Here is a 24,819-nt window from a genome sequence, read left to right on the forward strand (position 1 = left end):
TAGGATACCTCAATTTTTTATTAAGTACAGAATCTCAATAAAACAAATAGTAATTGACATCGCACAAAGGGAAGGGCCCCAGAAGGATCCCCTGCATGGACCTGAAATCATTTTTAAAAGTTCCAAGTTGAGGCAGAGCATGGAGAACGAGTGCTGCCACCCTCCCAGCAAAAGAAAACAGGAAGAGTGTGGACAGAGCGTCAGAAACGTGGCTTTACAAAAATACATGTTGTACAATTTACAAGGGGAGCAGTTGTAGGAATGTGCAAAGAGGTGAGTTTTATGGCAAGAAAAATACTCTTGTGCAGTGGAGAGACTACGCAACTGCCTCTGATTTGGTAAGGAAGAATTAGGTGCTGATTCTCAAAAGCACTCATGTTTCTGCCTCAAAAGGAGAACTTGAATATGCCTATGGACAACCACATTTCTCTCTGCCTGAGCACGGATACAGAGTCCTATCATTGCTAAGTTGATAGGCAGGACTGATAGGCAATATATTCAAGACCAAGGTGAGCAGGAGCTACTGAGGCTGTCCCCAAACAGATCAGCAGGAATTCAGGGACTCTGGACAGCCAATGACCACCGCAGGCTCATCACAAGGATCTGGAAAGTGGTTTTCAGCTCCTGCGAAGGTCTCGTTTGCGCCATTCAGGAGCTTATGGAATGGGGCTTGGTTCTGCTGCTGGGAGGACAGCGCAGGGGGTGGCAACTCTGAAACAGAACCCTCCCCCAACCTGTGCAGAGACTAAGAGGGAAAGAGTATTGCTTGGTGGAAGTGACAAAGTGGCACTAGGATGGAAACTTCTCACCTACAATTCCTGTCTGTGCACATATGGCAAGCAGAGATACAGGGGTTATGCAAACACACAGTTTGCCCACTCAAGAGTTGCCATGACTGATGCTGCCCACAAGGCACCTGCAGAGGTTCACCTCCTGAGTGTCTGTGTGTGTTTGGGCTTTTGAGGTGGCCCCTTCCCCATGTACAGTGGTACCTCTACTTACGAATGTTTCTACTTACAAATGGAGCTCCGTCCACCATCTTGGATGCGGTTTAGATAGGATTTTTTCTACTTACGAATTTTTTGATAGGATTGCCTCTACTTACGGATTTTTTCTCCCAATGCATTCCTATGGGATTCGACTTACAAATTTTTCCGACTTACAAATGTGCGCGCAGAACGCATTAAATTCGTAAGTAGAGGTACCACTGTATCTCCTTTGCACTCGTCCTAGGAAGCATGTTTCCCTTTTCTTCCCCTCCAAGTGTGGCAAGTATAGCTCCCCTGAGCCTGCAGCCGGAGGGGCCCCCTCAATACACCTAGCTCAAGGGAACAAGCAAGCCTCAAGGCTCCTTTGCAACCAAAACAGAGAAGGAGGAGACACACAACCTGGTGAGGTGGGAAATACCAAGGGAAGTAGCCCCACAAAGGGTTGGTTGATGACTGGGCTGGCTGCACAGCCTGCTCTGGGCTTCAGCTGGTTGGCCAAAAGGGCGATGCAGAAGGGATAGCTGCTCCACGCTTCAGGTTCACAGTGGGGGGCTCAGCCCTCCTGCAAGTCAGGGCTTCTGACCGCCAGGCAGGACCAGGGCCTGCAAGATATCCGAGAGGGACACGATGCCTTTCACCACATTGCTTTCATCCACCACAACCAGCCGATGAACCTGTGGGTTAGCAGAAAAGGCCTGTGAGGACTTGCTTGACACAGCCAAGATTATGGGGTGGTAGTGATTTAGAGAGCCAGACTAGTTTAGTGACCAGAGAGCGTTGGACTGGGCCAGTCATCTAACCTACCTCACAGGCTGTTGTGGGGGCAAAATGCAGAGGGGAGAAACTGTATACTGACCTGAGCTCCTTGTAGGAAAAAGTGAGGTGAAAATGTGGTAAATTAAGACATAAGTACAAAATTTGTATCTATTTGTCCCCAAGTCTATATGAAAAAGAAATTTGGTGTTTTGGTACTTGCAAATACTCTCTCATGCTATTCAAAGCCTTCCAAGTTTCTCCATGGAAATGAGAATCCCATCCTTCAGTGATAAGCAACCTTTTACATAACAGCTTCGTGGTTAAGCAGCAAGTCAGGGGCACCTTGGGTTCCTTGTCAATCTGCATAAGGTTGTATAACGTGTGGACTTCACTAACTGACAAATGCTGTTCTGAAGTCGTCCTCACATCTCAGGTTTCAGGCAAGACTCTCCCCCAAAAGAGCCCCACTCACCAACTTTCCCTCGTATTCAGTTGTCAGATTATGTGTGCACCAAATTTCAGCTGTTGTAGAAGCACCTTCATTTAACTACTTCCACAAAGAAACCAAAATAACTATTTCAATTTCATCATTACCTTTTCCAGGAGGTGGGGAAATCAACCCATACAAAATCTGGCACTTATGGGTACCCGGAGTTGAAGCTCCCCGACTGCAGGAGTGGGGAATCTTTAGCAACATATGGAGGGCCAGAAGTTCCCCACAGCTGCCTTATTGAAACAGAGTTGCCAAGGAGCAGTTGGAGAGGAAGGGATTGTGCTACAACTCAGCTTGCATGGGAAGGAGGCAGCAGAGAGAGGAACCTCCAAGTTTCCTAGACTGTTGTCCTTGCTGACCTAACCTGTGCTGACCTTCCATCAGGTGCTAGGCTTGATACTCCATTCCTCCCCCTCCTCCTTTGTCCTCAACTTGGGAGAGGAGACACTGTTTGTATCTCTGCTGTGAAGATGTAAGAGCAAGCATGGCTCAAGGAATCTCCACCACAGCTAGAAAGAACTAGGATCTTTCCTATCAAACATATATTCCCTGTAATGTCGCGTTCTTATTTTCCTGAACTCAAGATTGCCTTGGTGTGATCATACCCAAGGTAAAGTGTGCTCCTCCAATCGGGATTCAATACAGGCAACTCCCCATTTATGCACATTCAATACACATGCAAACACGTATCACTGCAAACTCGGAAGTTACATGAAAAGGGGCAAAAGCGTGTGAAAATGGCAGAAAACAGTGCCCGTGAGCGTTTGCAAGTGCAATCCCAGGAGGCCTGTGGAGAGTTGGAGTCTGAGCAAGGAGGCTCAAGTAGTGTTTGCAGGTTTTTTAAACTGTGTTCTCAATATATGTGATTTCACATAAACACATGGTGCCTCAGAACCTAATCCCAGTATAAAATGGGGAGTTGCCTCTACTGTATTAAGTTCAACTTTGCTGAGCATTTTAACTCCAGATAGGGAGTTACCAACAGGGATTACCTCGGCCTCCACCAACCGGTTGATTATTGTCTCCAGAGTCTCATGCTTGTAACACTTTAGCACACCCTCAAAGTACTGTGAGCGATGCTGCAATGCCTTGGTCACCGTCACATCCAGGTTGTTGTACGTTTTCTCTGCTGCCAGGTTCTAGTCACAGAGAAGACAGAAAAGGTGAGGAGATCTGGCGGCAGACTTGACCTTCAGGTGACTCCCAAAGTCTGTTCTCCCCACATCTGTGTGAACTGCAAGAATGTGGGAGAATGTTTTTCCCCACTCTGTGAAATTTGAATCTGCATGATGTGTTTCCATGCTAAGGCTGCTTGCAGCACATTTACAGAAGACAAGACAGAAAGACCAGAGACACATTCCTTGCAACAATACAGGATCATCCTTTCATCAGTGCTCTATTATGCCAACACAAGTTAGACCCAGTTATATCTGCAGTCAACAGCTGCATTGCAGAATGTCAACAAAAGTAAATTCCCACAGGCGATTTAAGGGAGTGAGCCGAGTCATGTTCCATGGCGGAAAGAGATAGGAGTCCTAGGTCACAAAGGCCACATTCACAACCTACATTTAAAGCACTGCAGTGCCACTTTAACTGGTCATGAAAGGTAAAGGGACCACTGACCATTAGGTCCAGTCGCGGACGACTCTGGGGTTGTGGCGCTCATCTCACTCTATTGGCCGAGGGAGCCGGCGTACAGCTTCCGGGTCATGTGGCCAGCATGACTAAGCCGCTTCTGGTGAACCAGAGCAGTGCACGGAAACGCCATTTACCTTCCAGCCGGAGTGGTACCTGTTTATCTACTTGCACTCTGACGTGCTTTTAAACTGCTAGGTTAGCAGGAGCTGGGACTGAGCCAAAGGGCCTACAAACAAAGCAAAATGCACTCCCATACAAAGAAACATAGAACTGCAGTTGAAAGGGACCCAATGGTCATCTAGTCCAACCCCCTACAATGCAGAAATCTTTTTGCCCACCGTGGGGCTCAAACCCACGACCCTGAGATCAAGAGTCTCATGCTCTACCAATTGAGCTATCGTAGCTGCATTAATCAAAGACAGGGGAGATACTTACAATGACATCAAACTTGGAGTAAATGTCTACAACCCGGCCTGAAAGACAGAGATAGGAGTTTTGTGAGGTGATCTCAATATTTTACTCAGTTCCCTCCCCTGATAGCATACGTTGTTCATATCTCTGCTGCAATGACTGTATTGGCTGCAGTGCATTATAAGCAAAAAGCAGGTGGGTTAGGAAATGCTGCTTATAGGATCAACGGCTGGAGGTGGTTCTGAGAAGAATAGCAACCCACACAGGGGAAAAACACTCTTAGGTCACTAGCCAATTAGAACTGGGCAGAGGAAGAAATTCTTTTCTGACCCCACACATAGTAGCCAGATCCTGAACATGAACAGTTATTATTTCATGGGTACAAACCCTTACTTTTCAACAGCAAAACAACAACAACAACAAAAATGAGCACGTAAAGCATTCTACATTTTTTAAAAAATAAAATAAAATAAACAGCCAAGAGAAACCACACATATCTATATATATAAAAATGTAGGCTTTGTGTGCGCAGAGGTCACAGCCTTTCTCTGTAACCGCTGAACTCTAATGTAACAAATTTGGCCACAACGTTCCATGCCCATCAGTGAGGGATCTGGCATAATTTTTTTTCCAAAAAAGCACAGCTTTCACACCTAAAATAGTGAATAAACGCAAAAAAGTGGTGCCCAAATTAGACATCACCACCAAAAGCTCTGAAGACTCCAGCAGCATCCAATAGGAAGGCAGATTGCACGCTGTTAACAGCAAAAGCTCTGAAGGGCCGTGAGAGGGATTCCCAGTTTCCCTCACTGCTTTAACAACAGAGTGCTTCTGTACTGTGCTTCTATACAAACGGGGGTGAACCTCCAGTGTCCAAATTGGACCTGTCCCCAGGGTACCTCAGGGCTCTGCGTTCGAAACCTATTGCCACCAGTGGGGTCTCCCTCCCATGGACCCCTACTGCTACAATTTGCAACTATGTGGCTCCCTTGGCTTCACTAACCAGCCCTTTGTATGACAGGAGAAAAAGCAAACAGTTTCCTCTTCCACAGGAAAGCTTTGTTCTCGCCTCTTAGTCACACCTCTGAAGGTACTGAGACACTGCCGAGTCAGTGAACGTTTAAGCACATTTAACTTTTATTATTTAACTTGAAAACGTGGATTTCTCTGGTTCTTAAAAGTGCATATCTTCTTTTCATATAACACAGACTTGTTAATACATCTCCTGCATCTTGATAATAACAGTTACAGTGGTACCTCTACTTACGAATAACTCTACTTACAAATGTTTCTACTTACGAATGGAGCTCCGTCCGCCATCTTGGATGTGGTTTAGATAGGATTTTTTCTACTTACGAATTTTTAGATAGGGTTGCTTCTACTTACGAATTTTTCCTCCCAATGCATTCCTATGGGATTCAACTTACAATTTTTTTCGACTTACAAATGTGTGTTTGGAACGCATTAAATTCGTAAGTAGAGGTACCACTGTATAACCTTTCTTCCCATCCACCCAAACCTAACCTCCTGTTCCCTCTCTAACCCTCCACTCCCCAACTGCCAACCCCCAACGGCCTTTCAAGGGTTGTTCCCCCTCCATTTAGAACGCCGTCTAGCTCTGCCTCCCAGGGAACACCTGCCTATTATGGGAGTGATAGGCTAACCCATGATGAACCAGAATCATCATCAGGCACTATTCTGCCACAGGCAAATAATGACATCATCAACTGAAACCACCAAGGCGGCCATTACCAGACCCCTAGGCCCCTGCCAGGCTGCTAGGCCCCCACTAGGTCCAGGGGGGAGGGGGGAGCGCTCGGATCGCAGGTCGCAGCACGGCCTTTGTTTTATGTAGGCCCCTAGGCTGCCAGGCCACCACTAGGCCCGGGGGGGGGGGAGAAGGTGGTTGTGTGGGGAGAGGGACAAAACAATAAAAAAAACAATCCACAAACAAAAACATACAAAATACTCAACAACACATACCAAAATCTCTAAAACCACACACCACACCAACTACCCACACTACAAATACACCACAACACACAAACACACCACACCCACATCTTAAAAAACCCACAAAAAAAACCCACAGCAACGCGTGGCCAGGTCAGCTAGTAGTTTTATAAAACACCAGTACATCATCTTCCTTAAATAATTTCCTAAGCTCCATAAATCCATAATTTCCAAAAATACAGGTTTCCAAGCAATTTTTCTTCCTTTATTTATTATAAAAGGTATTTAATTATAATAATAAATATACTATATGATATTAAAAGGGATGTGGGTAGTGCTGTGGTCTAAACCACAGAGCCTAGGGCTTGCCAATCGGAAGGTCAGCGGTTCGAATCCCCACGACAGGGTGAGCTCCCGTTGCTCGGTCCCAGCTCCTGCCCACCTAGCAGTTCGAAAGCACGTTAAAGTGCAAGTAGATAAATAGGTACCGCTACAGCAGGAAGGTAAATGGCATTTCCGTGCACTGCTCTGGTTCGCCAGAAGTGGCTTAGTCATGCTGGCCACATGACCCAGAAGCTGTCTGTGGACAAAGCTGTCTGCCAGCTCCCTTGACCTATAGAACGAGATGAGCGCGCAACCCCAGAGTCGTCCGCAACTGGACCTAACGGTCAGGGGTACCTTTACCTTTTTACTATAACTTTACAATAATTATAATTATGTTATAAAAAGATATTTATTTAATAATTATAAAATGTATCTTCACTCTGCTTATAATTACACCAGTTATTCTGCATCACTGATATACATGGGTTTAAGCTAATCCTTTCTTTATTAAATTGTGTACCATACCATGTTATTCTTTAAACTTGCTAAAATATTAATCTGTTCTAAGACCAATAACTTGTCAGAATAGAACCACATTCTTGGGTGAGCAAATATAGCCTCTTCATAATATATTGTAATAGGTGGAACGGCTATCTCTCTATTTTTATTCCTCTGTTTTTATGGCTACTCTTTTCATTTGCCAAATAAAATCCTTAAAGTTCTTTTGCTAGTTATCAAGAATTTCAGGAAGAACTCTTATTGGTAAATTCAATAGTATGAATATAACTTTTGTTAGGATTATCATATTTAGAACCATGGTTTTCTTTAGCCAAGGTGTATTCCACTGTGACCAGCAGTTTAATTCACTTTTAACTTCAGGTACCAACTTTTAATGGATTTGGATGGGTTATTTAGATCTTGAGATATCTATCTACCCAGACATTTGACTGGGGAATCTTTCCAAGGTATTTTAGATCACTTTGTAATTCTATCGTTGGAAAAGTTGTTCAAGTTAAAGGTTTGAACTTATCCAGTTCTTTTTAACACAGTGCAGCTTCTCGCTCATACTGCTGTTTCCAAGAGACTGATTTAAAGTATAAGCCACTGATAGACAAGAAGTGCTTGAACCCTAACTGTCTACATTGGCTGAGCTCCACTCTCTGCAGAGATCTACCTCACCTGACTCATCCACCACAGGCAACGCAGAAACCCGCTGTTGTACAAAGATGCCCAGCGCCACATAAACAGGGGTGTTGGTATGGACCATGGCAATATTTTCATAGGTGCCAATCTTCAGCTCCTCGATGCTTTTGGACATGAATTCTGGCTTGGGAAACTCTGCAATCTGCAGGATAAGAAGATACAGTTTTTTATAGCAACCTGGAACTCTGTGGACAAAAAGGAACAAGATGGCACCTCACAGCTATGCCAAACAGCAGAGAGGTGGGGGGAGGAATGCAGCAACGCCAGTTTGAAGTGGCCTGCACCAGGGGTCACTCACAAACAGCTTGAGGAACTTGAGGATGCGCTTGTGGGTCAGGATGTACAGCGTGTTCCCAGAGTCAGGGTCGATGACAGGCAGGCGATGGATCTTGTTCCGGATCAAGGAGGTGACTGCATCATACAGGCTGGAAGTCACAAGTTTGGGGGAAGCATATCACAGATGAGAAGCACCAAGGACACTCAGGGGCCTGACTCCACAAGGGACGTGTCAAAAGCTCAGGGAGAGAGAAAGAGGAGGTGCAGCTGGGATTCTTGGAGGAGAGGGAATGACTTCTGGGTTTTGCTCTATTTATAATGGATGGTTCAACCTATCCCAAGGAGAGGACAGAGGGAGAATGAAGGCACAGGTGAGAGTTGGAAAGGAAGGCTGCCACAAGTGGGAGGTGCAGCTACTATTTATCTTGCTAAGTCTTGCTAAGTTTGTTTATGAGTGACTAACAGACATGATTGAAGAGCTTATTGCTGCTGTGTTTTTTTCTTTTCTTTTTACTGAATGTATTATTTTTAGATTTGTTATGCTCTGTTTTCTACTGCTAACCATCCTGGAACTGACTGGAGCATAGAAATTATTGAACGGAATAATCACATATTGGCAGAGCTTCTTACCTGGCACTAGGTGAAATGCAGACCAGGGGCTTGAAGGAGTCCTGCAGGTAGACTTCTGCATGTGGGAGAGAAAGTCTCAGTTATGCAATGGAACCAAAGTGTTGGGAGGTAGCAGAGGAAACACAGGTCCTGTGTTATCCTCAGGGTCCCTTCCAACTCTACAATTCTATGATTCTATGCATGGGGAGCAAGAGAAACCTGCAGCTCCTCCTGCTGGCCAGGGGAAGGAGGGCATGAATTGGAAACCATGGAGAAAGAAAAGCGCTTTGCCAAATGCATAGCAACCCCTTCTCCACCATGGCTGGAAACACTCAACACACTTTCTTCTGGATCTATTTCTTCCCCTCCAGAAGTGCTCCATATTGTATTTGCCACACATCATCACCCTCCTCCTCCTCACCTCGCCATGTTTCGATCTTGTGCTCCTCCAGCTCATAGATCTGCACCTGCATACACCAGAAACAGAGCAGATCATCAGCGGAACAGAAGCCACAGGCCTTTGTGCCCACCTCTGCAAATGTTGGGAGCTCCAGCTTGCTTTGGGAACTCAGGGTGGAATTTAATATCCCAGCTATGGAAGAAGTCGTTCCCCCACCAATATCAGAGGCAGGACCCAGTTGGCTACAGCTCTGGACTCCAGAGAGTGACACCAGTGTCCACAATGATTGAACGGAATAGAAAAACACTCCTGAGACCAAACCTGAAGTCGAGCCCAAGACTCACCCTCTCTAATCTGTATGTTTCCACTCACTCATTGCAAAGGAAAATTTCAGAAGTCCTAGGGGGCTAGAAACTTGCTCTTGGGAAACTCAAAATAGTCAAGATTCAATGGCAGCTGACAATTCTGTATTAAAGACCACTTTCCATACAAAATCATCACAATATATTGGCTTTTTATTGGGGCTTTTTATTGCCCCAAATGTACTTACCATGGCTGATTTGTAATAGCGATGCAGGATGTTGATGAAATCTGTGATTGTGAGCATTCCTATATGGCAAAGAAAAGGGAGGAAAGAGTTCAGCTTTAGCAGACAACTGGGGGTGGGCAGGAAGACAAAAGATAAGAATAAGAATAAGAATAAGAATAATTTATACCCCGCCCATCTGGCTGGGTTTCCCCAGCCACTCTGGGCGGCTTCCAACAGAAAAATAAAATAATCGATTAAACATTAAAAGCCTCCCTAAACAGGGCTGCCTTCAGATGTCTTCTAAAAATCTGGTAGCTGTTTTTCTCTTTGACATCTGATGGGAGGGCATTCCACAGGGCAGGCGCCACTACCGAGAAGGCCCTCTGCCTGGTTCCCTGCAACTTGGCTTCTTGCAAGATTGAAGCCTTGTGTGCTTCAGAGGAGAAACACTTACCTACAAAGCTTTGTGTTTTGCTGTCCCAGAGTGGGGCGGCTCTCACACCATTAGTCACCAGCGCAAAGAAGGCTTTCTTGACCTGAAAGTCAAACGAAAAGTACAGTCACACAGTAGGGCCGATTCAGCTACTCGATTCTGTTACTGGAAGCTCAAGGACTCCTGCTAGCACAACAGGGCTTCCTCCCCTCCTTTCCCAAATCTGCTCTTGCGGGGTGGGAGAACCCCCAGAACAGCATGCGACAGGAGGAAAGAGAAGCTGGCTTAGTTGGGCAAGCAGAAAGGCTTGCCCTGAGGGAACAACCTCCAGAGCTCTAGTTACAGGTAGGTAACCATGTTGGTCTGCCATAGTCGAAACAAAATTAAAAAAATTCTTCCAGTAGCACCTTAGAGACCAACTAAGTTTGTCACGGGTATGAGCTTTCGTGTGCATGCACACTTCTTCAGATACACTGAAACAGAAGTCACCAGACCCTCATATATAGTGAGAGGGTGGGGAGGGGTATTACTCAGAAGGGTGGTGGGAATGGGTGATTGGCTGATGGCTGTGGTAAACCTGTTGACAACTGTTAACGGCTGCAATTGTCTTACAGGAAAAAGCAAGGGGTGAGATGGCTAAAAATAGTTTTACCATGTATAAGATGAACAATTAAATAGTCCTGAGATGGTATGTTTGATGTTGTTGGGGCCAGTAATGGTGTTATCCGGGTGTATGTGGCAGCAAAGTTGGCATCTGGGTTTACTGCAGGCTCTGGTACCAGTGTTGTATTATTGGGGGTGAGGAGTTGTTTCAGATTGGGTGGCTGTCTGTAGGCAATGAAAGGTCTTCATCTCAGAGCAGATGTGGAATCTCTGTATACCAACATCCCACACAACGATGGTTTACAAGCCATAAGGAACACCATTTCAGATAAAATCACAGCGGACTTTGCTACCAAACTCTGCCATTTTGTCCTTACCAACAACCACTTCAAATTTGGTGATGACCTGTTCCTCCAGATCAGCGGCACAAAAATGGGCACCCGCATGGCCCCACAGTATGCCAACATCTTCATGTCAGATTTAGAACATTGTTTCCTAAACTCCTACCCACCCAAACCTCTCTTGCACCTGTGATACATTGATATTTTTATTATCTGGACACATGGACAACAGACCCTGGACACCTTCCACCAGACATTCAGTGACTTTCACCCCACCATCAGCCTAACAACGAACCAATCTATGCAAGAAATACATTTTTTGGACACTACGATAAAAATACAGGATGGGCGTAGAGACACCACCTTATACCATAAACCAACTGACTGACAAACATATCTACATGCTTATAGCTACCACCCCAAACATTCATTGCCTACAGACAGCCACCCAAGGGTCTGGTAATAATAATAATAATAATAATTTATTATTTATACCCCGCCCATCTGGCTGGGTTTCCCCAGCCACTCTGGGCGGCTTCCAACTGAATATTAAAAACAGTACAGCACCAAACATTAAAAACTTCCCTAAACAGTTCCGCCTTCAGTTGTCTTCTAAAGGTAAAATAGTTACTTATTGCCTTGACATCTCCTGGTGCGGGTGGAGACGCTCCTTCAGGTATACAGGACTGAGGCCGTTTAGGGCTTTAAAGGTCAGTACCAACACTTTGACTTGTGCTCGGAAACGTACTGTTGATCTCTCAGGACCAGTGTTATGTGGTCTCGGCGGCTGCTCCCAGTCACTAGTCTAGCTGCCGCATTCTGGATTAATTGCAGTTTCCGGGTCACCTTCAAAGGTAGCCCCACATAGAGCACATTGCAGTAGTCCAAGCGGGAGATAACCAGAGCATGCACCACTCTGGCGAGACAGTCTGCGGGCAGGTAGGGTCTCAGCCTGCGTACCAGATGGAGCTGGTAGACAGCCGCCCTGGACACAGAATTAACCTGCGCCTCCATGGACAGCTGTGAGTCCAGAATGACTCCCAGGCTGTGCACCTGGTCCTTCAGGGGCACAGTTACCCCATTCAGGACCACCTGCCCGCCTCCTGTCCCCCCAAAACAGTACTTCTGTCTTGTCAGGATTCAACCTCAATCCGTTAGCTGCCATCCATCCTCCAACCACCTCCAGGCACTCACACAGGACCTTCACCGCCTTCACTGGTTCTGATTGGGGGAGAGAACGGAACCCTGAGGCACCCCACAAGTGAGTGCCCAGGGGCCTGAACACTCATCCCCCCCCCACTTTCTGAACACGGCCCAGGAGGAAGGAGCGGAACCACTGTAGGACAGTGCCCCCAGCTCCCAGCCCCTCTTGACGGTCCAGAAGGATGTTATGGTCGATGGTGTCAAAAGCCGCTGAGAGATCCAGCAGAACTAGGAAACAGCTCTCACTTTTGTCCCTAGCCTGCCGGAGATCATCAACCAGTGCGACCAAGGCAGTTTCAGTCCCATGATGAGGGATCCAAATGGGATCCAAATGGTCCGCTTCTTCCAGGCGTGCTTAGAGTTGTTCAGCAACCACCCACTCAATCACCTTGCCCAAGAATAGTAGATTTGAGACTGGGCAATAGTTGGCCATATTAGCCGCATCTAAAGATGGTTTTTTAAGAAGCTGTTTAATGACCGCCTCTTTCAGCGGGGCTGGGAATACTCCCTCATAGAGGGAAGCATTCACCAACCCGTGAAGCCCATCACCCAGCCCTTCCCGGCTAGCTTTTATTAGCCAGGATGGGCAGGGCAAGGATCAAGGAGACAGGTGGTTGGTTTCACTCGTCCAAGCAGCCTGTCCACATCCTCGGAGGTAACAGATTGGAATTGATCCCATATAACATGACTAGACAGGGCTCTAGCACTCTCCCGCCCTGGCCCTGCTCCCATGGTGGAGTCTACCTCCTTCTGAATCTGAGCAACTTTATCTGCAAAAAACTTTGCAAAAGCATTGCAGGAGATCTTGGGGTCCCTACCAGACCCCGATGATGAAGGTGGTTCCGAAAGACTGCGAACCACCTGAAAAAGTCTCCTGCCGCTGTTTTCTGCAGATGCAATAGAAGGTCCTCTTCGCCGTCACCATTGCCACTTGGTAGGCTCGATGTTGAGCTCTAACCAGTGTCCGGTCTGATTCAGAATGAGTTTTCCGCCACTGGCGCTCTAGCCGTCTCAGCGATTGTTTCATCACCCTCAGCTCCGGGGGAAACCACGGGGCTGTCCGGGCTCCATGCAATCGGAGAGGGCGCTTCAGAGCCAGACAGTTAATAGCCCTGGTTAACTCCACATTCCAGTGGGCCACCAGGGAATCAGCTGAAAGGCCATCAACATGGGATAAAACATCCCCTACTACTCTCTGGAAGCCAATTGGATCCATTAAGTGGCGGGGGCCGACCATTTGAATCGGTCCCACCTCTCTGCAGAGGGGAAGGGTTGCGGAGAAGTCCAGTTGCACCAGGAAGTGATCTGACCATGACACTTCTTTTGTTTCACTTTTACTTAATGTCAGATCACCAACATCCATAGAGGTAAACACCAGGTCAAAATCCTCCATCCACAATCAGATCATGGATGACAGTGGTTTTGTTCATCATTGACCTGGCATTACACAGCAACACTTTCAGGTCATGTGGGTATCCCTTGCTGATTCCAGTATCTTTCCGGCCAGGACCTGGAGGCAGGTATAGTCCTCAGACGACTAAGCCTGCCTCCTCGGTAATGACATGGTCTGGTCTTAGCGTAACTCCTCCTCCTGAGATCGGGTGTCCCAGTACACCCCCCCCCCTCTGTGGAACCTGCCCCAGCCATTCTGGTGACTTCTGTTTCAGTGTATGTGAAAAAGTGTGCATGCACACGAAAGCTCATACCAATGACAAACTTAGTTGGTCTCTAAGGTGCTACTGGAAGGAATTTTTTAAAATTTTGTTTCCACCTCCACTGTGTCCCGCTCAACTTCACCCAAAGGCAGCTCCTTCAGCTTAATGTGCCCCTTCATGCACTTTCAACTCAGTGTGCTACTGAGAAAGGAGTGTGAAGAAGCAGGAGTATCAATCTGTCCATGGAGATTCCCAGAGGAGCGGCTGATCAGCAAATGATGCCTGGCGTCCTGTGGCAACTTCAAGGCTAACACATTTATTGTAGCAGAAGCCTGCCAGTGGCACACATCCAATTCCAGTTCTCCCCGTTAGAATAATAGAATTGTAGAGTTGAAAGTGACCCCAAGGGTCATCTAGTCCAACCCCCTGCAATGCAGGAATCTCAACTAAAGCATCCATGACAGATGGTCATCCAACTTCTGCTTAAAAGCCTCCGAGGAAGGAGAGTCCACAACCTCCCGAGGGAGATCATTCCACTGTCAAACAGCTCTCACTGTCAGAAAGTTTTTCCTGATGTTTAGTCAGTATCTCCTTTTTGTATCTTGAAGCCTTTGGTTCGAGTCCTACCCTCCAGAGCAGAAGAAAGCAAGCTTGCTCCTTCTTCCATGTGACACCACTTGAGATACTTGAAGATGGCTGTCATATTTCTCAGGCTCATCATTTTCCAGCCTAAACATCCCAGCTCCCTCAAGTGCTCCTTGTAAGGCCTGGTTTCCAGACCCTTGATCACCTGGTTGCCCTCCTCTGCATACCTTCCAGCTTGTCAACATCCTTTTTAAATTGTGGCACCCAGAACTGGACACAGTACTCCAGGTGTGGTCTGGCCAAGGCAGAATAGAGTGGTGGTACTATTACTTCCCTTGATCTGGACACTATACTTCTGTAGATGCAGCCTAGGTAGCTTCTGTGGATACAGCCTAGAATATCAATAGTAGTAGTAGAATTTGATTTATTACCTACCCTTCACTCCAAGGCCCCAGGGAAGTTCATAACAATTCAAAATACAACATTAAAACATTAAAAAAACAAATTACAATAGCAGAATAGAGTGATCCCTAAAAATATGCTCTCTAGTGTCCATCAGGCCCCATAAATTAGATAAGTAAGCAGCAGGCCACCTGCTTTTGTAACACACGGATGGTTTATGCCTATGACTGCCCTCATGCTGCCGGGGTTCTACGGCACATAAATGCCGTACTTATATGCACATACATGCATGCGCGCACACACAGACACCTGCTCAGTCTTCCAAACTGATCTCTCTCTGCACCCCTGGGTGTCCCCACTTTCCAGCCGAATGTTAAGAAGGAATCTTGGAAGCCTGCCAGAGGCTCCTCCTCCTCCTCTGCCCTCTGGAAGAACATGCTGCTACCCACCTGCAGAGAAGTGTCAAAGACCACAAGCTTGGAGCTTGTTGGAATGAGGTCGTAGCAGCGATGCGATTTCATGAAGCAAGTGTAGATGCCACTGCCAGAATCCTCATCTGTTGTGGAAAGAAGCACAAGGGGCCTATGAGTGCAGACTGCCAAAACACTCCTCCCCTCTCAAAAGTGAACAGAAGGCAAAGGAGGAGCATGAGATTTGGAGTTTTCTATGGTGCAGAGTGGAAGTCTGCAGAGCAGGAGTTCCCATTCATCCAATGGTTAGAATGGGGAACTTCAAGCTCTTTTATGTCTCATTATTATTTATTCTTTTTATAGCTTCATTGCTTTACAGAATAATATAAACAGGGTGTGGGGAGGGGGAGAGAGCCCTGCCTCAAGGAGCTTACAATAGAATAGCAATTATATTATTCTCAGGACTAAATCAGCCATGCATTATAACACTCGTGGAAATCAAGCAAATCTGTATTTCTTTGTACAGCCTTTTACACCTTCCATTCTGCTTTTTCTACCCACCAAGGAATTAGTCAGAGCACCCATGCCTCCTTCCAACCCCCCTGCCCTGGTTCAGGCCTTTCTCCTGAGCTTCCCAGCTTATCTTCACAGCCATAAAATATCATTTGCTTTCAAAAACTGGAAGCAGAGATTCTCAGGATGCTGAGGCCACAATACCACCGAGCAAGAGGCTGGGAGACTACCTGAAGTGAAGGCCTACCTTGGTAAAGAAAGAGTATTAAAGAGACTAGAAGCTATGAGCCCAGGAAGGGGTAGTGGCCATTCCTGGAAAGACGGGAATTGCATCATTTACCTCTGCTCTGAATTGCCCAGACAGCCACTTTGGGTGGGAAAATGCTATTTTGGCTTGTTCTGGAGAGAAAGACTGTGATGAAGAAATCCTCGACATTTGGTGAGGTGGCAATGCAAGGCTCAATGGCTGGTCCACAGCTCCCATCATTTCTGACCATTAGCCATGCTAGCAAAGGCTGATGAGAGCTGGAGTCCCAGGGCCACAGGTTCCCCCTGCCTGGAGTGACCCACTCTGGGGATTGAGGAGTAAGCTTGAGGGGTGTAGGAAGGCATATATTAAAAATGTCAAACTTCAGTAAGTGCAAAAACACATGAGACTGAGTCAGCCTATGGCCATGGCCAAGTGTCCACAAATCACTATCTTACCAGGGACAAGTGATCCCAAGCCAAAGGAATGCCCAACAGCCTTATCCACCCTTTCACTGGGCCTGGGACTCATGTGCACGGTGGTTTGAGAAAGAAAAATTTGCAGTGAGTCTTTCCCTTCATTCCTTTTCGTAGTCAAGCCTCTGTGCAAGTGAGATACAACTCCACATCTCCAGGCCTTGCAATCATAGAGTTGGAAGGCACACAAGGTAATCAAGTCGAACCCCCTGCAATGCAGGAATCTTTTGCCTAACTCCCAACCCTGAGATTAAGAGTCTCATGCTCTAGTACCAACTGAGCTATCCCTGAAGGCACAAAGGAGCACCTAAGACTTGGGAGTAAAGTCTCCCGCTGTTTCTTATTTTCTTCCCCCACCTCACCTAAACATGAATGAGGGAAATCCCCAACTTTCCCCCCAAAACCTTTTAAGGATGCCAGAAGACTTGTGGATGGGGAGGTGATGGCAAGGAAAAATGGAGGCTGGTTTGTAAGCCAAGCAAATATTGGTGAACCCATGCTCAAAGTGAGTCAGAATCCCTTAGGAAAACTTTAGCGATCCAATAGGGCAGTGGTCCTCAACCCCCGGGCCACGGACCGGTACCGGTCCATGGATCAATTGGTACCGGGCCACCCAAGGAACATTAAATACAATTAAATTAAAATTATTAAATCAAAACAATCTAAATAAAATATAAATAATCAACGAAAAAATCAACGGCCCCCCCTCAGCGGGCCGCAGTAAAATTATCAAACGTTGACTGGTCCGCGGCGATAAAAAGGTTGGGGAGCACTGCAATAGGGCCTGTGAGTATCCTGTCATCCAGAAGGGTCTTGCTGACTGAAAGGTGAAGAGTGCTCTCCAAAGGCACATTACAAGCGCCATATCTTCATAATGTCATCACACACATAGACCATCCTCTGCTCAGCAACCCAGAGCATCCTCCCGAGGTGTGACACTCACCTTCTGACGAGGGCAGGCTTTTCTCCAGTCCACTCTCAGGAACAGTGGCCTGCAAAGAATAAAACACAGAGAAATAGGAGATATGGGGTGATTAGCTACAACTCCTCCAGCATCCTGCAGCTGCCAGCACAGACAATGGTCTGGGATTATGGGAGGTGTAGCTGAATGCCACCTTGAAAGTCACAGCTTCCCCAAATCTGAGCTAAGGGAAGATTGACTGACTCGTACACACAAAGACAGACATATGCAAGAGAGATGCTTGACTGCAACTATCGTATGAACAGTTCAGAAAGGAAAGAAACAAGGGTCTTGGACATCCAGGCTATCAGGATTTGAACGGGTTCATCGAAGCTCACCTTGTCGCTATTACTCAGCCTAGTTCCTTCACAGGATGGTTAGGATGGTGCAAGGAAGAAAACCTATGTACACACAGATACAACCCATGCACAAACACAGGTGCACAAAGCACATGGTGGCACAGCAGGAAGACATGCCTCAGAGATTGCTTCTGTGCGTGAAGGGGGAGGACACACTCATTTTTCATGTCCAGGATGCAACTAAGACCTCCAGCTCAGGAGACCCACCTCCTTAAAGCCAGGGAATGTGAGCACAGCACGGGGAAATGCTGACAATAGCACTTCTGCAGGCTCCTTCCCGGCAGCTGGGAGGGTGAAACTGTGCCCTCGGTGACTCCTGTCCCCTCTCCCACGAAAACTTCATTGCGCTCCCACAATGGTCAGCAGAGTTTCCAGGGCATGACAAACCCCAGCTGTCCACTTCCAAGCTGGGAAGGAAGCCGCCACCATTCAAAACCTGCCCGGAGAGCCTGGCCATGTTAAAATAGGAAAGGCCTCCACAGCAAAGGGAAGTGTGGCCAAGCCTCACCTGAGCAACAAAACCTGTACAGTACAATTTAAACTGAACTCTGGGCCAAGATTCTTACTGCAGTCTAACCAGGAGTCTGCCTACAGAAAGACGTTTGTCTACCTCACACACACACACACAAAACGGTGTTTACAGGAGAAAATGTAAGCCAAAGATAACCCAAAAAGCAGGCTTCCCAAGCAGATTGCACTGGTTGAAACCAAAACTAGCAAACATCTTGCTGCAGGTGACAAGAAGGTGTTCTGAGATGAATTTGTGCTGAACAAAATTATTTCAGAAATGTGGTGTGCAAAATTTTTCCATGTTCTCAGTCTCAAGGACTGTAAGTAAATCAAACAAAATCCAGATTGTTGGAGACACACACACACACACACACACACACACACACACAAAAGTTCTCAAGAAGCGTAACTTACACGGCAGTATTCCAGCGTCATGACAGTTTTCTTAACATACATTCTGCAGGAAGTTTGTAGCCTTCAGTACAGACGTGGGCACTCCAGAACAATTCTACATGGCCTCTGGCACCAGATTAAACGTGAATCAAGAAACCTCCAGGTACAGTGGCACCTCTACTTACGAATAACTCTACTTACAAATGTTTCTACTTACGAATGGAGCTCCATCTGCCATCTTGGATGCGGTTTAGATAGGATTTTTTCTACTTACGAATTCTTAGATAAGGTTGTTTCGACTTACGAATTTTTTTCTTCCAATGCATTCCTATGGGATGCGACTTACAATTTTTTTTGACTTACGAATGTGCGTTCGGAATGCATTAAATTCGTAAGTAGAGATACCACTGTATAGGGCAGAATATAAATTCAATAAATCATCTGTGCATAGCCTCTCATGTAAGGATGTGGGGAAAAATATTTTTAAGAAAGAGAAGGTTTCCACAGGGTAAGTTTCTCTTTCGATTTTGCATAATTGAAGCTGCTCCAGAAACCGGCTAAAGGGCAAGATACTACAGGAAGGAAGCAGCTGGAGGAACGGCTTATGGTTTCAGTTGTCTGTCTCTACACAAATGCACACAGTATGGGAAACAAATTGAGCTTTTAATACAGGATGGCAAATATGTCCTGGTAGACATTACTGAAACCTGGTGGGATGAGAATGAAATGTAGGAATTGAGGGATATACAGTCATACCTCAGGATATGACCACTTCATGTTGTGTCTTTTCAGGTTACGGACGCACCGAACCCGGAAGTCCTAGAACGGGTTACTTCTGGGTTCAGCGCATCCGTGACCTGCGCGCATGCACAGAAGCGCCACATTGCGTCACATTGTGTAGACTTGTGAAGAAATCCATGATGTGGAGCATGAAAAGCAGATTGAGAGTATATGAGTAAAAATTGTAGGAGAAAGAAACAACAGTTACATAACTGTGGGTGTCTGCTATAGACCACCAAGCCAGACTGAATACTTATAATGCCTTACTAGAGCAGATTACCAAACATTCAAAAATGAGAGATATAGTAATCATGGTTGGACATGACCCTTGGGTCTCTTTCAACTCTCACGATTCTATGAATTCAAATTGCTGGTGCTGACCTTTAAAGCCTTCGCCCTGTAGGCCTGAAGGAGCCTCTTCACTCCCATTGTCCAGCCCAGACCCTGAGGTGGGCCTTGCTCCGTGGGCCTCGGGGGGGGGGGGTTTCCTCACTGCGAGACCTGAAGCCACAGGGAACCAGGCAGAGGGGCTACCCTGAAGAATGCCCTCCCAGCAGAGGTCAAAGAGCTGGACAACTATATCATTTTTCATAGATATGTGAAAGCAGCCCTTTACTGTTAGTGAAGTTTTTCATATTTGAATGTTTCACACTGTGTTTTTATATTTTGTTGTAAGCTGATAAGAGTGGCTGGGGCAACCCAGTCAAATGGGCAGGGCACAATATTATTATTATTATTATTATTATTATTATTATTATTATTATTACCACCACCACCAAGTTCATGCGCCTTGTAACTATAAATCCTTGAATGTGAATTGCAATCACCTTTATAATTTTAAAAAGAATTACCGGTATTACTTTTTTTGTTTTGTATCTCATTTAAAAAGACAATTCCCACTACAGAAGCCTCCATATGTGCAGGGATTCTTTAACTACAGTCCATCTGTACATAAACCCAACATTTAGCTTCAACACACACTCCGGCAGGCAATCTCACATAGTGTGAGCAATACAGATAAATATCTGCATTTAAAAGAAGCCTGTTTCACTGCAGCCCAGCCCTTCCCCACATATGTAGCCTGCAAACCTATTGAACCCCCATCACCCATGTATGTGTGCCAGCTCTCTCTGCTTGCCAGTGTCCAGGACTGGTGGGCTGTCACTCCTGCTGTAGTCCCACACCAGTTTGTGCGTCATGCAGGAGGCACCATTGGGGGATATAAATAAGAATTAGGATTAGACTAGGGAAGGTCACGGGCTCAGTGGCAACAGGCCTCGGCTCACATGTAGCAAACAGCAACAGAAACAGAGAGGAGACAGGCTCTCATGAGCATAGATAATTGGATTTAAAGGCAGCTGGAGAAATTGCCCTCCTCCTTTTTCAGAGAACTTGAAGATTTGCTGTTACAGTAAGGCTTCTGGCCATGATTTCACCCGTTGGTATCTAATACTCACCAGAAAACAAGCTGAGCAGGCTTTATGGCTTCCTATTCCTGACCACGCCTGAGCACACCAATAATTCTGCCATGCCATTGTTTCTCCCACAGCCTCCACAACACAGGAAAGAGGCACCCAGCAGCCAGGGTTTTTTTAAAAAAAAAATAAGCAAGCTGGCAGGGCAGAGGCAACATTTCAAATTCCTTCCAGGGGCACAAAGCTTTGGCAAATTATTAGGTTAGATCAAATGCCTCCAGTGAAATACACCACGACTTAGAATTATTAGTAACTCTTCAAAGTGAGAATATCACAAGACCTCCAAGGAGAACAGACCGATACTTACAAAACAAAACAAAAAGGGGCATGTTATTATACTCCAATACTAATAAGTATTCTTCTTCCCAGGATTCTGAATGCAGCAACTCAAACTTGAGCCACTCTCCTTTTTATGTTTAATTTTTTCTTTTAACTATGGTATGTTGTATTTTCTCTCTCCATTTCCTTAGTTCTTACGTGATATAGAATTCCATGTTTTTGATTTAATGAAAAGAAATATTAAAAAGAAAAATTGAGGTGGATTTAAAAGATGCTTCTGGGATAATAATGCCTCATAACTATTTTTATAAAAGAATGTTAATAGCATATTGCATTATGCTTGTTGCATTGAAGCATCGCCATGAATAGAACACACATTACTGTATCTTGAAAGGAGGATAAGCACAGAGACAGTGCAGATATTTCACAACGCCACAACATGCTAGGCCACATCGCACCCTATACTCATGGTTACTCAGAAGTAAATCTAATGGAGTTAATCTAACTGTGCAAAGGACTGTGATCTTTGCCTGCTCCACGTTCCCTCCAGGAGGAATCAGAAGACACTGCTGCTGTGCATCCCATCAGTGCACACAGTTCTCAGAGGTTAAGGCTGTCTTTGCAAAGAAGTTACTTTTACTGACAGCAGTTACTGCCAAGGCAAATGGCTTCTTTGCTGAGATAGTCACAGTGGATGGTTAGCAGCACTGGTTCCGCCTCCTTTTCATTCCCAAAGAGGGAAGGAGGTGGCTAAGTTAACTTGCAATCCTATACCCAGTTAAAATAAGTGGGTTTTTTTTTCATTGTGGTCCAAGGTATCCTTAAAGAGAAGATAGGCAGCAGTGATCCAGATCAGCAAATGTACTTGAGGAGATAACTGCATCTTAAAGCTTTTCAAATCAGTCACAGAAATAGCTGCTAGCATTTTTATGTGCCCCCGCCAACACCCCAGACATTCTTTTACACCCCTATAGCTCTGTCTTAAGCATGAATAGTTACAATCAGGCTGCAGTAACATTTGCATTGACAACCAGGAACAAGTTAAAACAGTACAACGCATCATCAGAGATCTACAGCCTCTCCTGGACAATGACAGCTCCCTTTCTCAAGCTCTGGGAGGAAGACCTTTCATTGCCTACAGACAGCCACCCAATCTTAAACAACTCCTCACCCACAATAATACAACCACCAGACTTAACATGGACACTGGTACCAGAGCCTGCAATAAACCCAGATGCCAACTTTGCTGCCACATACAGAAGCTGGGACCGAGCAACGGGAGCTCACCTCGTCACAGGGATTTGAACCGTCAACCTTCTGATCGGCAAGCCCTAGTTTCTGTGGTTAAACCCACAGCGCCACCTGTGTCCCTATATATCTATACACACACACATATACACATGCAGTATATAATATATACATGTGCTCACTCGACCATTTTGATCAGCCTATATGGTACTACTACAGATGCCACGTAATACCCATTCTGCACTTGTAAGAACTCAACCATTTTGTAATATGGCAGCTATGGAACTCCCAGGCTATTGAGAGCTCAAGCAGGCGCCTCCACTGTGCCCTGGAAAGATCCAGCACCTGCTGAAACTTCTGCTGTTTAGACAAGCCTACCCAGATGCTTAGGAAGTTGAAGTGATTCTAATCTGTTCTAGTCTCTTAACTTCTGCATGTTTTAGGAGGGTCACGAACCTTTCTCGATTTCACTGTTTTATCTTTTTGTTAAGTGCTTTGAGGCTTGGTCTGGTTTTTTACAATCAAGCAGCGCATAAATTTTATGAAACAAAGTAGACGGAGACATATAGCTACACATATTGACACAACACACACAATCTAGCCCTGATGTGATAGCTCAGTCGGAAGAGCGCGAGACTATTAATCTCAGGGTCCTGGGTTCGAGTTCCTCGTTGGGCAAAAGGGGTTGCACTACTAGACGACCCTCGGAGTCCCTTCCAACTCAGCCATGATTCTGTAGCCTCACCCACTCGCTTAAAAGACCCCCATCCACCTAATGAAGTCCATGCCGGGCGGCCCCCAGAGCTCTCTATTAAGGGTGGGGAAAGGGAGCAGCAGCAGGAAACCTCCCTCCCTCCTACTAGCCGAGCGGAAGGAGGGAGGGAGCACGAGACGGAAACATCCGAGCCCCGCTGCCACTTACCGCCTCCATTATCCCCGCCGCTGCCCCCGGAGAAGGGCTGGCAGCTCCCGCTACAGTTGCCGCCCAAGCATAAACCTGGACGTCCGCCTTGACGCATCACTGCCCTCACTTCCGCCAGAACGCGGCGTCACGTGAACGGAAGCGGAAGGATAAAAAAAGAAAAGGGCGCTGCTCCACGTCCGGACGTAAAAATAAGGCGGTTTCCGCGCCCGCCCGCCTCCTACCTTCTACTTCTATGGCTCCACCTAACAAACCTGTGCACAAATCTTACTCGAGGCTCAGAAGTCTACGAATATAGAATCGTAGCGTTGGAAGGGATCCTCACGGTGAGCTAGTCCAACCCCCTGCAATGCTAGCGGTTCTTTAATTGCTGTGCCACACAAGCTTCCGGCTTCTTTGAAGGTAATAATTAATCAACAACAACATTTATCCTTACCACACAAAATAAGACCCAAGTTAGAAAGAGAATAAACTCCTGGCTTCTAAATTCTCCCTTGATGTTTCCACTATTTCCTGTGGGCAGCTGCCTCCAGAGGGGAATGGTGCCAAAAGTAACCAGGAAGCCCCCACTTCCTGATTTTAATCTAATTAAAACCATTAAATTAATCTAAAACGGATTAAAATTACCTCAATTTCCTAAGATATGAGTTGTGACTTTCACTGTGGCAACCACCCAAGGGATCAGGAGGCAGCTGTGGCCATCCAGATGTTGTTGGACTACCAGCTCCCTGGGACCGATGAGCACTTGGACATTCCATGTTCTAGCCCAATTGTATCCCCTAATTTTGTCCTTGTAGCCCAAAACAGCTGGAGAGCACCACTTTTAGAGAAGGCTGCCTTACAGTTGCACAGCATCCAGTCTTTATGAAAACATCCACTCAAGGGCTGCAATCATAATCTAATTTACCTGGGAGTAAACTGGGACGCGGGTGGCGCTGTGGGTTAAACCACAGAGCCTAGGGCTTGCCGATGCTCGGTCCCAGCTTCTGCCAACCTAGGAGTTCGAAAGCACGTCAAAATGCAAGTAGATACAGTAAATAGGTACCGCTACAGCAGGAAGGTAAATGGCGTTTCCGTGTGCTGCTCTGGTTCACCAGAAGCGGCTTTGTCATGCTGGCCACATGACCTGGAAGCTGTACGCCAGCTCCCTCAGCCAATAACACGAGATGAGCACTGCAATCCCAGAGTCGGTCACAACTGGACCTAATGGTCAGGGGTCCCTTTACCTTTTAAACTCAGTTTAATTCAATAGTGCTTACTTCTGAGCAGGCATGGTTCACTATCTTTCAGAAAAAAATTAGAGAACCACATATGCTACCTTGAGCTCCTTAATTAATAAATAAACCTTAATTCTTCATTCAGACTGTATTGGCAGCTCTAAACTGATAAAGGATCTGTGAACTGCCAGATAAGGAACTAGGATATCACATACACAGCCCAACA

The 24,819-nt window shown here is 46.1% G+C and overlaps 2 protein-coding genes across 4 annotated transcripts in view; one reads left to right on the plus strand and one right to left on the minus strand.

The window, feature by feature from the left end:
- The window catches only part of PRKAG1 (protein kinase AMP-activated non-catalytic subunit gamma 1), a 25,646-nt gene continuing 827 nt past the window's right edge, over positions 1-24,819 (minus strand). Inside the window, exons 1-12 of one of the 2 annotated variants that reach the window (XM_035102846.2) lie at positions 23,377-23,518; positions 17,393-17,441; positions 15,253-15,359; positions 10,036-10,117; positions 9,603-9,661; positions 9,074-9,119; positions 8,674-8,728; positions 8,066-8,192; positions 7,744-7,909; positions 4,312-4,349; positions 3,231-3,377; positions 1-1,663 (exon numbers count right to left, since the gene is read on the minus strand). In XM_035102846.2, the coding sequence (XP_034958737.1) occupies positions 1,559-1,663; positions 3,231-3,377; positions 4,312-4,349; positions 7,744-7,909; positions 8,066-8,192; positions 8,674-8,728; positions 9,074-9,119; positions 9,603-9,661; positions 10,036-10,117; positions 15,253-15,359; positions 17,393-17,441; positions 23,377-23,385 (990 nt within the window). In that variant the 5' untranslated portion in view covers positions 23,386-23,518 and the 3' untranslated portion in view covers positions 1-1,558. Of the gene's footprint in view, positions 1,664-3,230; positions 3,378-4,311; positions 4,350-7,743; positions 7,910-8,065; positions 8,193-8,673; positions 8,729-9,073; positions 9,120-9,602; positions 9,662-10,035; positions 10,118-15,252; positions 15,360-17,392; positions 17,442-23,376; positions 23,519-24,819 lie in introns of those variants that run through there. The other variant, XM_060272149.1, reaches the window with a different exon arrangement.
- INPP1 (inositol polyphosphate-1-phosphatase) overlaps positions 23,543-24,819 on the plus strand; it is a 21,184-nt gene continuing 19,907 nt past the window's right edge. The window contains exon 1 of one of the 2 annotated variants that reach the window (XM_035102837.2): positions 23,543-23,778. The gene's annotated coding sequence lies outside the window, so the exon portion shown is untranslated. The remainder of the gene's footprint in view (positions 23,779-24,819) is intronic. The other variant, XM_035102843.2, reaches the window with a different exon arrangement.

This window comes from Zootoca vivipara, chromosome 2 (genome assembly GCF_963506605.1).
Source record: "Zootoca vivipara chromosome 2, rZooViv1.1, whole genome shotgun sequence".
Lineage (NCBI taxonomy): Eukaryota > Metazoa > Chordata > Lepidosauria > Squamata > Lacertidae > Zootoca > Zootoca vivipara.